This window comes from Manacus vitellinus, unplaced genomic scaffold, assembly GCF_001715985.3.
Source record: "Manacus vitellinus isolate BGI_N305 unplaced genomic scaffold, ASM171598v3 scaffold_56_pilon, whole genome shotgun sequence".
NCBI classification, from domain to species: domain Eukaryota; kingdom Metazoa; phylum Chordata; class Aves; order Passeriformes; family Pipridae; genus Manacus; species Manacus vitellinus.
Window position 1 is genome coordinate 2,871,788 of NW_021940660.1, and position 17,714 is coordinate 2,889,501.

The following is a 17,714-nucleotide window of genomic DNA, read 5'->3' on the forward strand; positions in this document are numbered from 1 at the left end:
ATGTCCAGAAACAGTTCTCAGAAATGGTAGAAGTCAGTTCATTTTTCTTGGTAAATGAATTGGTACAACATCTATTATTCAAGTCTTTTTTTTTTTTTTTTTTTTTTTTTTGTTCTGGGCTATCCAGTTTTGCATTGGGTGCATAGTTGAGGTGGAGTATTTGTGTGTGTAAGGCTACATGATCACAACATTTTCTTTAGATATGGTCCACTTTTGTTGCTCTTCAGCTGATTAACACAGTATGATCTGTACAGAGAAGAAATACAAACTGAACTTACTCATTTCAGCATTTTCCACATGTACAGGATCACTTATTTTAGCTTGTACAATATAGAGAAGATTTAGTGGTGTTTGATAAAAATCCGTGTGCTTTGTGATCTGTGATCATCTGTCATTCTTACATGCCTTATATCACAAGGTCAAGAGAAAGGAATTGTGTGATTCTCAGATTTTCTGAACCTGTCCTGAGGTGCTGGTGACACAGGATTGTTAAAACATGGACTCTTCTCTTTTGGCAATTGGAGCAATATTCCAAGTTTCCAACAATATTATGTTTCCTCTGTCCTGTTTTCCTGGAGGATGGGAGATCTAATTTTTCTTGCACAGATATTTTCAGCTTAGTACTGATGAATCAAGAATTCTTCATTAATTAGTATTGTTGATTTGGATTTCTTTTATGTATTTTAAATGACTGACCTGCCTATATGTGCTTGGAGCTGAAGGTCAATATATGCTGATCTAAATAATGGAATACTTCATTGTAGAGCTTCCCTGTCTTTCTTGTGCAATCCCTTTGAGTTTTGGAGTAGGATTTTGCAATACAAAGGACGACTGTTTGTAATATAAACAAAGAAAAAATATCACATTAACTGTGGGATAAGATTTACTGCTACATGCATAGCTTTTAAAAAGGAGAAAAAAGAAAAAGATGTCAAAAGATGTAATTATGTGTAGCTCTGTTGATTTTTTTCTGCTCAGAAATGTATTTTTAAAGTATTAAAACTTTCTATTAAAAAGTCTGTAATCTTATTTAAAAATAATGATGATTTAAATGTTAATTGGACAAGCTAAAATATCTTGCTAGGTCATTTGTAAGTATTGAATAATTTCTTTCTCAGTAATGCTTTTGTAGCCTCAAATTGAATGTAATTATAAAAATGAAGAATCAATACACAAAAGAAATAACAATAGGTAACTTTTATTGTATTTACTATAACTATTTTTAAGATGTGGTCTTCAAAATTAATTCAGATATTAAAAATAGTGAAAGCAATATGACCAAATAATAGTGCACATAATGTCTTTAAAGCTGCTGCATATAGAACATGACAATACTGTCTTCAAGATTGTTAGCAATAGTAACTGTTCTGCTTGCAACTTGTGTGTCTATTACACCCATATGGCAAAATTATGCCTCCCAGAGGTAACTTTTGGTATTGGAGAAAGTTGCTGTGGAGAACGGGGTAATCTAAAAGCCTCCTGTATTGACGGATCCTCAAGAGAAAATAAAAATCTTACGGAAGATGCAGATAATCAGAGAATTCTTGTTTGCTGGTATTTCGCACTCACTTTGCACAGATAAAAATTTCTGTACTCCCCGGCATCTTGTTAATCAATTTTACTGTCTTTCTGACAGCGGAAGAAAAGGATCAGGGCTATGCAGTAATGGAACCAGTCACACATTTAGTAGTAATTTACAGAATATAGCAAAGTTTTGCTTCATTTATCGTCACAAAGTTGTTGGCTTCGTATTAATTTTAGAAATAGAGAGCTCTAATATGGAAAAACATAAAGGTTGAGTTGTCTATAAACCATCAATCTTTTCAGTTTCTGTCATGTTTTAAAAATTTAATTAAATAGGAATTAAATATGGCTGGTTTGTTCCAACAACATTGCCTGTTTTATTGGGACAACGTTTATAACTTCCATTATAATTCTAAAATGCTCGTTTAGGTTTCTGTTCTCATCTCTATGTGTACAGTATTGTTGTAGCCTTGCACACAGATAAAGGAAAAATTTTTTTTCAGAGAAGAAAAAAGTAAAAATTCTTTAAATTTTATTATAGAACATTTATAAGATGATTTCCATGACAACCATATATAATATTCATGTTTACTTTATTTCTGAGTTCTCAATGTCTTCTTAATGACTCCCATGTAATTAAAACAGAATGCATAATTGGACATAACATAATATAAATCAGTTTTGTTTGCGTGATGTTGAATACTGTTAATAAATGTACAATGAACTGTTTAAGAGCCTTACATGTATATGTCCATTTGTTGCAGAACTGTGAGAAACTGGAAAATAATTTTGATGACATCAAGCACACGACTCTTAGTGAGCGAGGAGCACTTCGAGAAGCAATGAGGTAAGTCTGGGTCACCATAGCAACAGTCACAGATGTGGTAAAGAAAGAGTCATTCTTCATTATTGGGGGAACAAATGAGTTCATTGCCACCATTCAGCTCTATTCTCTAAGGTATTAATTTGTCAGTGGAGAGGCTTCCCTTGAGGCTGTACTTTGGTTTTGAAGCTGCATAAATGTTAAGCCTGACTGCACAGTAAAAAATGTAAATGTTTAATTTGTTATTTAAAATGCTTAAGGGGTGCCTTGCTTTATATTTATACTAAATTGTGAGTGAATGAAAATATTGTTCATCTAAATTCTGTAAGTGTTAAAGCAGTTGTACAATGGTCTTTGAACAAACCTGTGTTTGCTTTAAATTGGATTTGATTTTTATGTATGTAGTTCCTGTGTACTCTGATTTTATCATCAGATTTACATGATTTTGGTTTTGATAATAGAATGGTAAAATCTGACTAGTCCTTTATATATTGTAGAGATGTATTTTTTTCTTAATATCCTCATATAGTTACACTTAATACTTATTAGAGGAGGTTAAAATTAGTTAGTACATGAATCTTCTGCCATCCTTACCTGCACTGTGGAATATCTGGGTACAGGACTCCAAAGAAACTTGCCAGCTGTAGTGTCTAGAAAAGGGAATGCTTACTATGCTGAAAGGTGGTGGAGTTGAATACAGATTTTCTAAAGTAACTCACTGAATAATCAGGAAGATGTTATTTATAGTATTATCTGTGAATCAGAAAATTATAGTAACCTGTACTTTTAAAGGTTTTGAAATTGGATAATAAAATGTAATGAGGCAAACATAGTGCTTCATTTCACTTGCCTGATACCAGAGTAAATTCTTACACTTGCACTAGTGCAGTAAAAAGTAAAAACAACAGCAAAAGCCCGTGAGAATCTTCTTGGAAAACTAAATATACCTATATGCTTTGACTGTGTTTCATAATCCCTTTAAATTTATAGACATGTGTGAATGATGTGATTTTCATGACTGATTTATGTTCATGAGGCTCTTGTCTCATGTACATGAGTGGTTTGTAAAGGTATTCTGACTTGAAATGCAACCTACCTCTTTTGAAGCTGCTCTCATTACCTACAAATGAACATTTCAACTACCAGTGTTGCAAATAACTGTAAAAATAGTGATATTCACTAGTGGTATTTACCTTTCTAATTGTGATTTTTGCTTTATGCTTGCTTTGTTTCATATGTTTAGAGTTTTCTCCCTTTGTGGTCAGTCACCTGTGTATATAAATCTTTTGTGTAGTGTCAGTAAATGGAAAGTGATTTAAAATAAAGATTTGCGGAACTTTTGGCATGTGAAGCTACTTTTAGTATTTCCAACAAATCAGATTCCAGCAAAGGTTGCTACTGTCCTGGAGCAGCATTCAGGTTTGTGACATTTTGCAATACATGACGCAGCAGAGATAATATTTTAAAAACTTAGGAGCTGACAACTCTTTGGTGATCAACACTGAATAGCAGAGGGAGCTTTGGTATTTCAGAGGTCGTGTTTCTGTTACAAAGACTGTGTAGAAAATTCCTGTGATTCTTTGCTGCTCATACAATAAAAAACACTTTACTGTCTAATAAATTTGTATCCTGGCTATTTCTGGTGGTGTGCAAGCCATTCAGAGAAACAGTTATTGATTGTGAAGTGTGAGAGATACTGTGCAGTGCTGGAATTCTCTTAATTGCAGTCAATATTATATGATTGGTTGTTTTCTTAGGGTTTGTGGGTTTTTTTGATAGAGAAAATACCTGACTTACTAAATTAATACTGTTATAAAGTATGGCTTTATAATGTGCTATAGCACCACATGAAAGGTGGTAAAAAGGTTAATTTAGAGAGGTCTATGCATGTAGGTGTGCGTATTTTTCCAAATGTGTGTAAAAGACAATTTTTGCTTCAGGCTGTACAGTTCTTTCAACTGCTACATTTACTGTGTAGCTGCATTTTTTCTGCTTTGATCCCAAGATTATCTGTAGCATATGTAGTTCAAATGGTACATTTTTATAGATTAAAGTTCACTTTGCTTTCCGATAATGACAGCAGACATTGGCCCAGGCGTGGGAGGACATAGATCTGCTGACCTCACTATGAGGTACCTGCCTCCTTTTGGTAAGGGACACGTGTGGAGAGAGTTGCACATTGCACAAAAACACTAAAATCATGTGGGCATGAAAACAACCACAACGAAAAATCCTAGTTGGATAGCTAAGTGGATATATGCAGATCTCAGATGAGCCTTAAGTTGAGTGGGCAGTCTGCCCAAATTTTCTCTGATTTCCCAGAGTGGTACTACTGGTCTGCCAGATGAGAAATACAATGAACATTTTTCCCCAGTGCTCCTGTTTGGAACGAGACCTTCCATTTTAACTTCATCTTTGAGAAAAATGGTCAATTTAATATGGATTTCAGTACACTTCTAGGCTAACAGTATCACTGTGCTCTGCATAAACAAATACTAATATCCAAGAAAGGTCTTGTTCTCTTTCCAACTCTTCAGTATTCAAATTAAGGATTACATGAAAATTATCTTTCTTGTTTATGTATATAGATGTATGCAAAATAAACTTTCTGAAGGGTTTTCAAATGATCATATAAAGCCTATGAACTTTCTCTAGTTCTACTTTACATGTTATTTTAGATTTTGAATGAGATAATGAACTGATAGTAGTTTGCCATTATTCAATTTATAGAGTGATATTGTAAGAATTTGATTTATTTGTGATTGCACATAAAATCATAAATGCATTCAATTCAGTTCATGTTTTGCTTATTTTGTTAATGTACTCTGTTTTATTTATTACTATATTTTAATGTAACTGCAAAGCTGAAGTAAACAGTAAAGATACATTGATTTTTTGAATTGGGGTTTATAAATGGACAGACTATTGCATTACATACCTTGAATGTGTATATGATAAATTATTTGGGTATTTTTTGTAGTAACTTGGCAGAAAAATAGCATAGCAATATACCTATAGTGTTAAGTTGCATAAGTAAGAGCATTGAGCTTTTGTTAAACAAGGCTCAATTTGTTTTTAATATATAATCACTGTGAAAAATCTGGATCCCAATCCTCAGTAAAGCTTCATCTAGAAATTTAAAAGAGCTTTTAGACTGGTTTGTCTGCTATGAGGAGATAAGTGTTTGAGGAGGAGGAAGTGGTGTAGCTAACTGTATGCTGACACTGGTAGTCTTTTCATAGGTGGCAAAACCAGAACATGGACTGCTGCGGTAACCATTCCTCTGGATAAGCAGGGTAAAGTAGCCTCGAGGAGCCTTAAAATCAAAGAAACAACAACAAAAAAAATTACCACCACACCCCATATTATAAAGTAACTTCTAGTAGAAGTGAGGCAGAAATCCAAACCCAATTGTTAATATCAAATTAGATGAAGGTAAGGTTTAACAAGTTAATGGGTTTAAAAAGGTGAAGGAAAAATTTTAGAAAGCAACAGACAGGCAGGAAATTTTATTTTCTACTGAATCTCTTTACTCTGTGTACAGGCATCCATTGTTGTTAGCAAGAGAATCAGACTTGATGAAATTGGGAAGGGACTGTTGGAGATGATCTAGACCAGTGGTCTCCACATTTTTTTGATTGTGTAGCAGCAAAATATTTTTGAGCATACATCCCCAATATGTGTATGTTGTACATGTACCACTGTACTAATATTTAATGTGCATTATGAAACACACTCAAGAATAGAAATTCAAAAGCAAAAGATGAGATAAAAATGAAATAAAGACTATATAAATTCTTTTTTTAAATATTTGTTAATTGTACAGAAAATATTTTCTTACCACATTGACATGGATTGCCTTGTGCACGCTCTGCTTTGGACATCATTTATCTGGACCATCTTTCCTATTCAGAGCAGGGTCAAGTAGAGCAGGTTGTTCAGGGCTACATCCAAACAGGTTTTTATATCTCCAAGGATGGGCACTTCACAGGCTCTCTAGTCAAACATCTTCACAGAAAACAACAGAAAAACTCAAAAAAAAAAAACAAACCCAACAGCAACAACACTCTCCCTTTTTTTTTTTTTAAATTGTAATTCCTTATGTTTTAGGTTGTGCCTGTTGTTTCCTGCCCTTTCATTGGGCATCACTAAGAAGAGTTTAACTCTGTTGTCTTTTTTTCCCTCCCATCAGGTCCTTATGCATTTTGATAAGATTCCCCCCTGACTCTTCTGTGCTCGAGACTAAATGTCCCCAGCTCTCTCAGCCTCTCCTTGTGTGACAGAACTCCAATCCTATAATCATCTCAGTGACCATTTGCTGAACTCGCTCCTGTACTCCCATGTTTCCCTAGTCCTGGGGAATCCAGTACAGGACACAGCACTCCAGGTCTGTCTCACCAGTACTGGGCAGCAGAGAAGGATCTCCCCCCCTTAACTTACAGTACAGGTAATGCTCTACCTGACATGGCCCAGGGTGCTGCTGGCCTTTCCTGTTCAGTTTGTCTTCCAGGACCCCAGGGCATTTTCTTTGAAGCTGCTTTCCAGCTGTTTGGCTGCAGCCTGTACTGGTGCCTGGTTGTTCCTCTGCAGGGGCAGGATTTCACTTGTCTTTTTTTTGTGTTTTTTTTTTTCTTCCTTCCCGTGTGGTGTCTGTAGGCCCATTCCTCCAACCTGTCAAGGTCCCTCTGAACAGCAACACAACCCTTCAGAGCGTCACCACTCCAGTAAATGATAGATTACTTTTGAACACTATAGTAGTAATATGTTTTAGATCTGTGTCCAGTGTACATTTTATGAACCTGGTGACAAATGAAGCCATAGTGTTTCAAACAGAAACATCCTATGAATCTAGTGTTGCAGTTGTTAACTTATCAACTGAGTTGGTAAGGCACCAAGGTGGCTCATGACAGTGAGCAGTGAGACTGGTGAGATATTAATATGTAAATGGGTCCTACTTGTAGGTGGATATGTATACAGTCTACTTGTGAACATTGACTGAGTTAGTAGGTGTGAAAGCTTTGGAAGTGAAAATTAAAGCTGAATATTTTTGTATAGTCTTATTAAAGGAAAATATAAACATATTTATTCGTACTTTGAAATGGGAAAGGAAAGAGAAAGTTTGCTTATCTGTTTGAATCAGTATAAAAGATACCAAAGTTCCTTTAGAATTTTCTTTTGCATTTGTATATTTGCATATAGTTTTGGATAATATGAAAAAGGGAGTGAGGCTTCAACTGTGATTTCCAGTCTGATAGAAACAGTTCCTGTTAATGATGATATTCACTGTTGTCTTGACAACTGTGTAAGCTGGGGTTAGTAATAATCAGGCTTCTTTTAATATGGTCTAGACTCTCAGATGTATTTGACAAATAGTTTCTATGACTGGGCGAAACCCAAGAAAATTGCACTGTAAGAAGTTCTGTGATTTCACAAATGTTCATTAGTTTGCAGAGTAAAAGCTAGGAATTTAACAATGTAAATAAAAGAAGTCTGCAGCACAAACTAAAAAACAACTAGTAACTGACTTAGGGCTTTGGCCTGAGATGTGGCAACTTCAGCTTCATATTCTGGTGCTGAGCCAGGCAACTTGGTTTTCCCATTTTAAAAAGTATCACGGAGATGCAGAGTCAAAGAAACACAGACATGAAGTATAAGGAAATAAGCACAATGGAAAGTCATGTTAAATGTATTCCTGCTTTCCTATATTGTTCTGAAACTGTCTGAGAGAAGGATCCAATGTCAGATAAGGTGAAAGGGAAGGTAAATGAGAGAAGTAATGGCTACTGGGTTTCTGATCAGGGTCTCAAAGATCATCTATTCAAAAAAATTTTTCACGTTTGGTGGAGTTGTAAGTCTTTAGAGTGAATTCTGTATTCCAAAGTTCTGGACTTCACTAAAACTTTCAATACTGTCTCCAACAGCATTTTTCTGGAGAATCTGGCAGCCCATGGCTTGGGCAGGTGCTGTCTTCACTGGGTTAAAAGCTGGCTGGATGGCTAGGCCTACAGAGTGGTGGTGAATGGTGCGACATCCAGTTGGCAGCCGGTCACTAGTTCTGTCCCCCAGGGCTCAGTGTTGGGGCCAGTCCTGTTTAATGCCTTTATTATCAATGATTTGTTCAAGGGCATTGAGTGCACACCCAGTAAGTTTCCAGAAGATGCCAAGTTGGATGAGAGCGTTGATCTGCTGGAGGGCAGGAAGGCTCTGCAGAGGGATCTGGACAGGCTGGATCGGTGGGCCGAGGCCAGTGGTATGAGGGTCAATAAGGTGAAGTGCCAGATCCTGCACTTCTGTCACAACCACCTCAGGCAGCACTACAGGCTTGGGGAAGGGTGGCTGAAAAGCTGCCTAGTGGAAAAGGACCTGGGGGTGCTGGTCGACAGTGGCTGAACATGAGCCAGCAGTGTGCCCAGGTGGCTGAGAAGGCCAGTGGCATTCTGGCTTATATCAGGAATAGTGTGACCAGCAGGACCAGAGCAGTAATTTTTCCCCTGTACTTGGCACTGGTGAGGCCACATCTTGAGTCCTGTGTCCAGTTCTGGACCCCTCGATTCAAGAAAGACCTTGAGGTGCTGGAACATATCCAGAGAAGGGTAACTGAGCTGGTGAAGGATCTTGAGACTATGAGGAGCAGTTGAGGAAGCTGGGGTTAAGTCTAGAGAAAAGGAGACTCTACTTCTATGAAAGTAGCCACTAGCCTTGTGATTGGCATGCTTATTTAGGACTGAGGGACTAAGTTAAAATTTCTTTTCTACCTTCTTCTATATTTACATTTATCTCTCATGCAATCATTTGAATACTCCTTGGGGCATGTTTTTTGGGGAAATTAAATATGATTGCTTCATATATTTTTAACAAAAATGTTGTGCTGCTTCCAAAGTGCAACAACACTTTGCTTCTTGGGTGACCACCTTGTGTTCCTCTGATGTATCTATCTCACCACCAACGAACAAACACCCCCTGCCACAGAGGACATACTAATTAGCTACATCACTTTGATATGGAGGCTTATTGATTTAGACCTTTATTTAGGCTGCTTTTGGCTTAGAGATATTCCTTAAAAAACCCCAAAACAAAACCTGCAGAGATTTCTCAGACTGGAAATGAAAACCCCCGCAAAACTGTGGAATTTAGAAAATAAACCATGCTCCCCTTAGAATTTAGTTTCTAGATACGTATCTTGACAATTTTATAAATTTACTATACTATTAATAGTATATGAGATCAGGCAATGCTGCAGAATGCTAGTGTTGCCAGTTGCATTTGGTATTGCATAGGTATGCAAGAAGAATATTAGAAAAACTTGAGAACTTTAAGTAGTACTTCTATGGTAAAGACCTAAGTGGCTAATATAAGTGAGTTTAATTTTGAGGGCAATTTTGAAAGCAGAACTTCACTATCATCTTTAGTGTACATTACTGATCAAACAGATTGCCAGCATCACTTGCATTGGCCAAACATGAGCCATATACCTTTACAGTGCAAGACTGCCCTGTAAAAGGATAGCTGTGACTGAACAAGCTGCTCAGGTGCTGGAAACTGTTTAATGGTATTAACAAGGCACTGTTAAACTGTGTTCATGCAGTTTTACCATGCTCTTTGTTGTCTAACTGGTCACCCACTAGCCACCCTCTGCGGGCCCAACAGTGCCTGGGATCTGACCACAGTGGAATATTTTCTGTCTGCAGACAGACTCTGCAGAGCTGTAACACCAAGCATGTATAGGAACCTGTGACATTAATGTAATTATATTTGTGATAATTATTAGAACTTGCATTGTCTTTCTGTGTCATTTCTGTGGAGAACTAAAGAATTTAATGTTTTATTTTGCAATTAAAAAAAAGGTTCTGATACATGATAGGTCCATTGTTTCAAGTCTCAGGTATAACTGACACTGAAAGTTTTGTGGAACTACTGATAATGCTTATCTTCTGCACTATAGAATGTAAATGCATTGCCTTGTATATTTTTTTAAGTATAAATCAAGAAAACTATAAAGTGACTCATTTTGAGCTTGATTGTTAGGTGGACTGTTCTGTTCAATATCAGCTTCATCATACCTTGACCAGAAATTTTAAAACTGGAATACATTTCCAAGTTTGTCAGCTGATTGTTGCACATACACTGTTTAAAATACTGTATATAATTTCTCATTTTTAATTTAGGAATTTTAAATTTTCCTGATCCAGTGATAGGTGATCAAGATAAGTCAGATTGTTTTCCTTTGAATGTTCCTTTAGTCACTTACCTAGGATAAACTTCATATAACCATAAATAAACTAATTTTATAAACTAAATACAACTTTAACTGACCTAAAATAGTGCATTGATGATGTTCCCGACTGGCACATGTGAAAGGATGTTGGATTTTTTTGCTATTCCAATAGGTAATATAGATTTGCAGTTAATTTACATCAGAAGATTGAATTATGCCTTGTAGTGTATATAACCAATCCATGGATATAGAACAAAAGCATTGTTAGCAAAATAGAAAGCAATATAGTAAAATAGCAAAATAAATAATATTCATGCATTGGGAAGCTGCATTACAATTACTATTTTCGTTGATATGCTGAAATGCGCTTTAGGCAAAATCTTACATGAACATTTTTGATAAAATCTTGTATGTTTTTTATAAGCTTTCTTGTATGTATTACTGTCACTGAATGATACTTCAGGTCTGGTCTGAGTTTGGCAAACACATTGTTCCTGTATTTGTGTGTAGCATTCCCAAGAAATATTTCAGAGGGGAGAAGAGAAAGAAACCCCCCACTTTTCTGTCACCTCAAGCGAGGAGAGCCTGTTTTTGGTTTTGAACCATTTAGTTCTATGATTTAAAGAAAAGCTTTGGATAACAGTCAAAATTTTGCTTTTTAGCAAACTGCAGGAGATGTTATCTGATGTTGGTGGTGAAAGAGATTTTGAAAACCACTGTGGCAGATGGCTTACCACAAAGACTCCAAAGGTGGCATGCAGGGGGTGCAGCATCATACTTTTCAGTGACTAACAGCCACTCGTCTGCAAACTGTTAGAGTAGAAAATTGCACTACAGAATCTTGAGTTCACTCCATGGGTTCCCATTTCATTACTTTTTAAAATGCTAGGTTTTAAAATATTTCTGAAATTTGTTCTTTGCTACCATTAACAATCAGGAAAAAATGGTCTGGATCGCCAGAGACAGTGTATACAATATGGACTACCAGGCTTATAAATACCTTAGGTTTATCAGCCTGTACACTCTGAAAAAGGTTTTGATTAATTATATATATATATAAAAAAAGTTCAGATATGAGTGAAGGAAACTTGCTGGTGGTTTTACCATGAGTCATGGTTTTCTATAGTTTATTGATATTTAATTTTATGTTTCAGGGCTTTGGATGGTTTAGGTTAGAAGGTGTATTATGTGATTTTAAACCATAACAAAAGTCTGGGATGTACACAGAAGCTGGGTGTGTTGCAGCTTTTGCAAAGGAGTCAGATGCTTTAATTGAAGCTGTTGAAGCTCATGCTGTTTTAGGTCATTAATTTAATCCTTAGCCAGCTTATTGAGAGTACCACATACCACATGTATTTAACAAACCCCGTTTCCTACACTTCTGTGCAACCAACCTTAAATCTTCCATCCACACAAACGAGAGTGGGATCACACTAAGCCATATCCTGCTACTTTAACTCTATCCTGAAATACTTCACATAAGACTTTCAAACTTATTATATTATTGATAATGTCTCTGCACACATTTTGAGATAGTTGAGAAATAAAATCTTTAGCACTGACAACAGTGTAAGACCTATGCTAAGGCAGCCTTCCTCACTGAAGTTGAGGAGATAGATCTCTTATCCTAGTTGATACACTGCCAAATTAAAAACCTTACTTAAAATACCATCTCTCTTCTGTGAAAGAGGTTTTTAAGGTAAGTAGGATTGCCGAATTCTTGGAATTACCAGCATACAATTCGCACACAGCCAGTTCTCACTAACCTTACCTGCACTTCCCTAGTAAGACTTCCTGCTAGCATTTTTAGGTTAGTTATCCATCAGGTTCATCCTTCTTCAGCCACTTTTACAGAAACAAGTTTTGGTGCTTCATCATCTGCTACACAAAGTAGCAAATGAAACTTTGTGCCAGAGTACAGAAAACACACATCACTTACCACACTGAGTACAGAGACAAAGATGTTCTTTCTTTTAAAACAAGCACAGTGTCTACTACTCACAAAGGAGCAGAGCAGACCACATATCCATCGTACTGTCCATCCAGCAGGCAAGTTACAACCTACAGATTTGTTTACACCACATAGTATTAAATGATATGTATCTGGATTGTAAAGTGAATGCTGTAGTCCTCAAATTTATATCTAATTCTAGGGTATAACAGTTTTGTGTACAGTCAGAAACCAGTCTGTCTTTACAAATACTGTTTTAAAGGTATCTGCACTTCTTTCTTTTCAGACATTTACTGTAGTTCTCAAAAGCCTGAAAAAACGTAGTCTGTTTTTCCTCCTTTGTGGTGTCCTTTGACTTTCTGTTGCCTGGGGCATCTTTGTGTACGTTCTCTTTGGAGTTCAGGATACAAAGTAAAGCTAAGAGTTTGAGGAAAAAATACAGTCTTCATTCAAAACTGCATTATTAGTTAGTGTCTTTGCATTATATATTCATTGTGGCCAGGTCATTATTATATTTTTTGATTATGGTGTGTCGTACTGATTTTGGGCAGGCTAGAGTTAGTTTTCTTCACAGTAGCTGCTATGGGGCTGTGTTTTGGATTTGTGCCGAAAACAGTGTTGATAACACAAGGATGTTTTAGCTATTGCTGAGCAGTGCTTATACAGAGTCAAGGCCTTTTCTGTTCCTCAGCTCACCCCACCCCACCAGTGAGGAGGCACAAGCAGTTGGGAGGGGACACAACCAGGACAGCTGACCCCAACTGACCTAAGGGATATCCCACACCATATGGCATCATACTTAGCATATAAAGCTGAGGGAAGAAGAAAGGTGGGGGTGACATTCAGTTACCGTGTTTTGTCTTCCCAAGACACCAGCCTGCCAATGGCTGTGAATGAATTCCTTGTTTTGCTTTGCTTGCATGAGCAACTTTTGCTTTACATACTAAACTGTCTTCATCTCAACCTGTGAGTTTTCTCACTTTTACCCTTCCCATTCTCTCCCTTATTCCACCAGGAAGCTGTGAATGAGTGGCTTAAGGTGCAGGGAAGCATGTGCCCAGGCAGGGGGATGCACTGCTGCTGTGAGTCCTGCTCATGGCAGGTGAGCCCTTCCGTGCTTTCCCTAGGATGGCTGGCACAGGAGCTGTGACACAGAAGCTGTGGGAACATGGAAGTCCATGTTGGTTGCTCAAACCTACAGGACTAGGTGAGAAGTAGACTAAAATAAGCATTTTCCAGGAAGGGTTATGTCTGGTCTTAATGCCAACTGTTTTGTTGTAGAGGCCCCCTGCTGCTGAGCCACACTGCTCGTATAGACACAGTCATTTTAGGGTATCTTCTGCAATAGCAGAAGAGATGTAGCTGTTCTAAGGACAAATTCTTCTGTGGCCAAAATCATGGGGAAAGGCTGGTTAACACCTCAGAGGAGAGAGAACCACTCTTCACCTAGTTGCAGATGAAATCCCTGATTTTCATTTTCTAATACAAGAATTTGTTTAACCAGCAGGAACTATACAGCATAATTTTTTTTACCCTCATTTCTCATTGAATTAGATATGTTTCAGTAAGTGTAAAACTGACACCCTGTACTCCCTGCTTCTTTAATCAGTTTTTATTCTCTTATTCTACTTGGGTGCACTGGGTGAATGAAGACTTTACCTCTAATTTGGAAGGGCTTGAGTAATCTTTTTGTTATTGGCATTGCTAAACATTCTTTCTCCTGCTAGTGTAACAATGTCAGAACATGTAAAATTTATTTTGTCTTAAAACCGTAACTGCAAACAGGGCTTTGAAATGCAACTTCTCTTAATATTTTCTCTTCTATCATACTCATTTAATTCTTGATGTAAAAGAAGAATTCATTGCTTTTGTGCTGGGAGTGTGAAGCCACAAGTTGATAATGGTAACTCAATGCTTGTAATATAAAGTGCTGTTCCTGTAGTGTGGTCCAATTACACAATAGTAAAGCAGGAATGTAACACAGCGATGCTGCTTTCCTATTTGTTTCAGTAAGTTTAGCACAGCGGGAAATGTGGCATTCTGCCAAGGTAATGCGTCAAGCTTACAGTTGGATGGAAGTGCAATGGAAATTATTCTAAGACTTTGCATGCTATCTAATAACTCTGACTGAATGTATGCGACAGTTGTCTTATGAAACGTATTTGATGCAGTTTCATTACAAGGATTTTATATTTTAATTTTGAGACATGGTATTCTAGAGATATTTGAAAAAGTTTCTCTGTAGGTGCCACATTTACAGCATTGCAGTTTTAGTAATCAAATACAATTTCTGTATGGTTAGAGATCATGTACACTCTTTTTCAAAAATCCTGCTGTTATCTTGTGAAATCAGAAAGAACTGCTACATTAATTTGATCAAATTTTGTACATTTTTCTTCCAAAAATGTCCTATTTTTTTGAGGAAAAATATATCTAAAATAAAATCTTAACTGAAAATATATGTATAATAACATGGAATATTTCCTTTCTTTTTGAAGCCTAGAGAGTAATAATCTATCAGCCATTTGGCAGCTGGCAGAAACCAGAAATGTCAAGGCATCTTTTTTGCTAGTCATTTTGCTTTAGAGACCTGGGGTTTGGGTAGAAATCAGCTAGAATTTTTGCAGTTGGTCTCATTTTTGACTAGTTTTCACATGGCTTTAAAGCCATTCCTCAAGTAAACAGGCATCACTTTTGTACTGTGGCAGCTAACCCACCACAACTGTCTTAAACATACGTTGATATTCTTTGCAACTTTAAATAGTCCTCAGCAAAATATATCCATTTAAAATAGCATGGAAGTGACTTTGTAAACTGTTCCATGGTATATCTCTGCATGTTTCAAATGTGGTGAGGAACAGCCATTGCTTATGGAGTATTAGCAAATAGTTCACAATTAAGGAGTTAATCTTTAGCCTTATTAGCAGTCTCTGTAAAGAGGTTATCGGTGCATGCTAAAAACAATATTGGGTTTTCATTTTGTGAACCTCAGAGAGCTCAGAGTACAGGTTATTGAATACTATCATAGGTAAAAATACCAGCTGTGTTGCATTTGTTTTGATTTGATTTGTTTTGATTTTTATGATTGTAAAGGTAAAATTCCCCCATATAAGGCTGTGGTTTTTTTGTGTTTTTTTTTTAATCCCCACTTCTCATTTTTCAATCAGAAATCTAAAAAGAGTATCTGACACCTCTTGGTCTCAGACATTTCCTCTGTGGTAATAAGTTTGGGCTTACAGTAAAAGTAATAATTTGTACTAGCGTTTAAAGCTTTCCAAAGATCTTTAGTTACACATGTACATACACCTCTCTTGAGGCATTTCTGAATGCCTTTGACAGCACTGATCCAGCAAATGGAAGGTTGGTTGTCACTGGCATTTGTTGTTCCAGTAGGTGTGTTTGTTCCAACTGACTGGAGTTGTTTCAGCACTGAAACCTGAAGAGTGTATAAAAGAAAATAAAGAACAAAGGAGATGCACAGGGGTTAAAAAGCCAAGCATCAGGCTTGGCCCACGCTACTTTTCTGGCAGAAGTAGCGTCAGATGTGTGTGGGGAAAAAAAAAACCCTCTGACTTAGCTGAGCATCAAGACTCTGCACAGGTCCAGCAAAGCAAAGAAAACTGCAGACAATTATTAATGGGACTGAAAAATCATTACCAATATCCCATAGTAATTCCTGCTAGCATCAAGAGCACCAACAAATTCTCCATGCAGTTAATTCTCCATGCAGTGAGCTTCCTAACTGCAAATATGTGTTGTTTAAGGGTCCTTGTGCATGAGAATTGGCTCACACAGTGAGAAGTGAAAGAAGAGTGTCTGGTTGAGTGGACGAGGGTACATGCTGATTTGGCAAAGGGTATAGGATGAATTCCTGGGTCAATGGTGATAATGATCAGAGTGCCTTGCTGATGAATAATTGAGTATGGGGTGGTCAAAATTTTCCTCTCAGCGGTAACATAATTTGGCATAGTATGTGCCAATATTTAATGAAGAATACACATTTGGGACTGTCCAAACTGTCTTTGAGCTCTTACAGCTGCTTTTGGAGCTCTGAAGTCTCTATTATTGGATTGTAAAAAAACAAACCAAAAAAAAAAACAAACCAAAAAACCAAACCACCACATTTGAACATCACCTGTCAGGGGTTTTGGGGACAGCAATCACAGAAAGAGGATCAGTCAGAGATAAAGATCAAAACCACAGTGACAAAACATGCTTGTCCCTGGATATCCTGGATCAGAGTATCTGCTCAACACCTTGGTTTGCTTTGATGACTAGTGCTGACACTGAAATGGTGCTGCTTTTTCATTAACAAAACTCCAGCTGAACCACTGAGTCAGTACATGTAACATGCTGTGATTTTGTTTTCACCTATTTCCTTACAGACAAACATACAGCAAGAGAACATTACAGTATGTCTTTCTAACACTGTGCAAACAGGCCTGAAGTAGAAGTAAAAGGAATATCCAAATTCTATGAAAATAAATAGCATCTTTCTTTAATCCAAAGCCTCATACCTACTGCTGTACCACTGTACTGACTGGAAAGTTTAAATTTGGTCTTTTGTTTATTCTTACCAATCAGTCATAAGTTCCCTCATTAAATGTCATGATTTAGTGTTTTCCAGACCTTCAATTATTGTGGCACTGAATTTTCCCCAGTAAATTTGTAAGTATCTCCCTGCACTATATGGCAGTGTGTTATCTTTCATATTTAGTGTTGAACTTCTTTTTGACAGTTGCAAAATAATGTTGAGGGTTCGGGAGGTGAAAGGACTGTATGTCTCAGATGAAATAAGAACTATTTGTGAAAGTATAACCCACACTATTGTTGTTGTCCTAAATATGTCTTAGTGCTGTACATTTTCTTTTATATTTAAAAATACCATTTGATGATTAACATAGGAAATGACTATGAGAAGGAAAAGGAAACTTTCAGCTTTTTTATGCTGCATCTTGGTTGCAGTTAGAACAATGGGTCAGTGGCACTAAATATAACCTGGAGGTTTGCTCATTTTATTTTACCTTTGCATTCTTCCAGTGGATGGAAAATGGTCAGTTAATACCTTTAACTCTATAAATTTCCTTTTTCTATTAAAAAAAGTAAAAAAAGCAGTGGGGAGGATTTTTTCTCATCATATTCTCTGATTGCCAAGTTATTTGTATGTAGAGGGAAGATTCTTTTGGTATAATCAATCTGCT

General features: G+C 36.8%; 1 protein-coding gene across 1 annotated transcript in view; it reads left to right on the top strand.

Annotated features, from left to right (window-relative positions):
* DPYD (dihydropyrimidine dehydrogenase) overlaps positions 1–17,714 on the top strand; it is a 338,474-nt gene that overhangs the window by 45,595 nt on the left and 275,165 nt on the right. Inside the window, exon 4 of the mRNA XM_029963231.1 lies at positions 2,289–2,371. Coding sequence (XP_029819091.1) covers positions 2,289–2,371 — 83 coding nt within the window. The remainder of the gene's footprint in view (positions 1–2,288; positions 2,372–17,714) is intronic.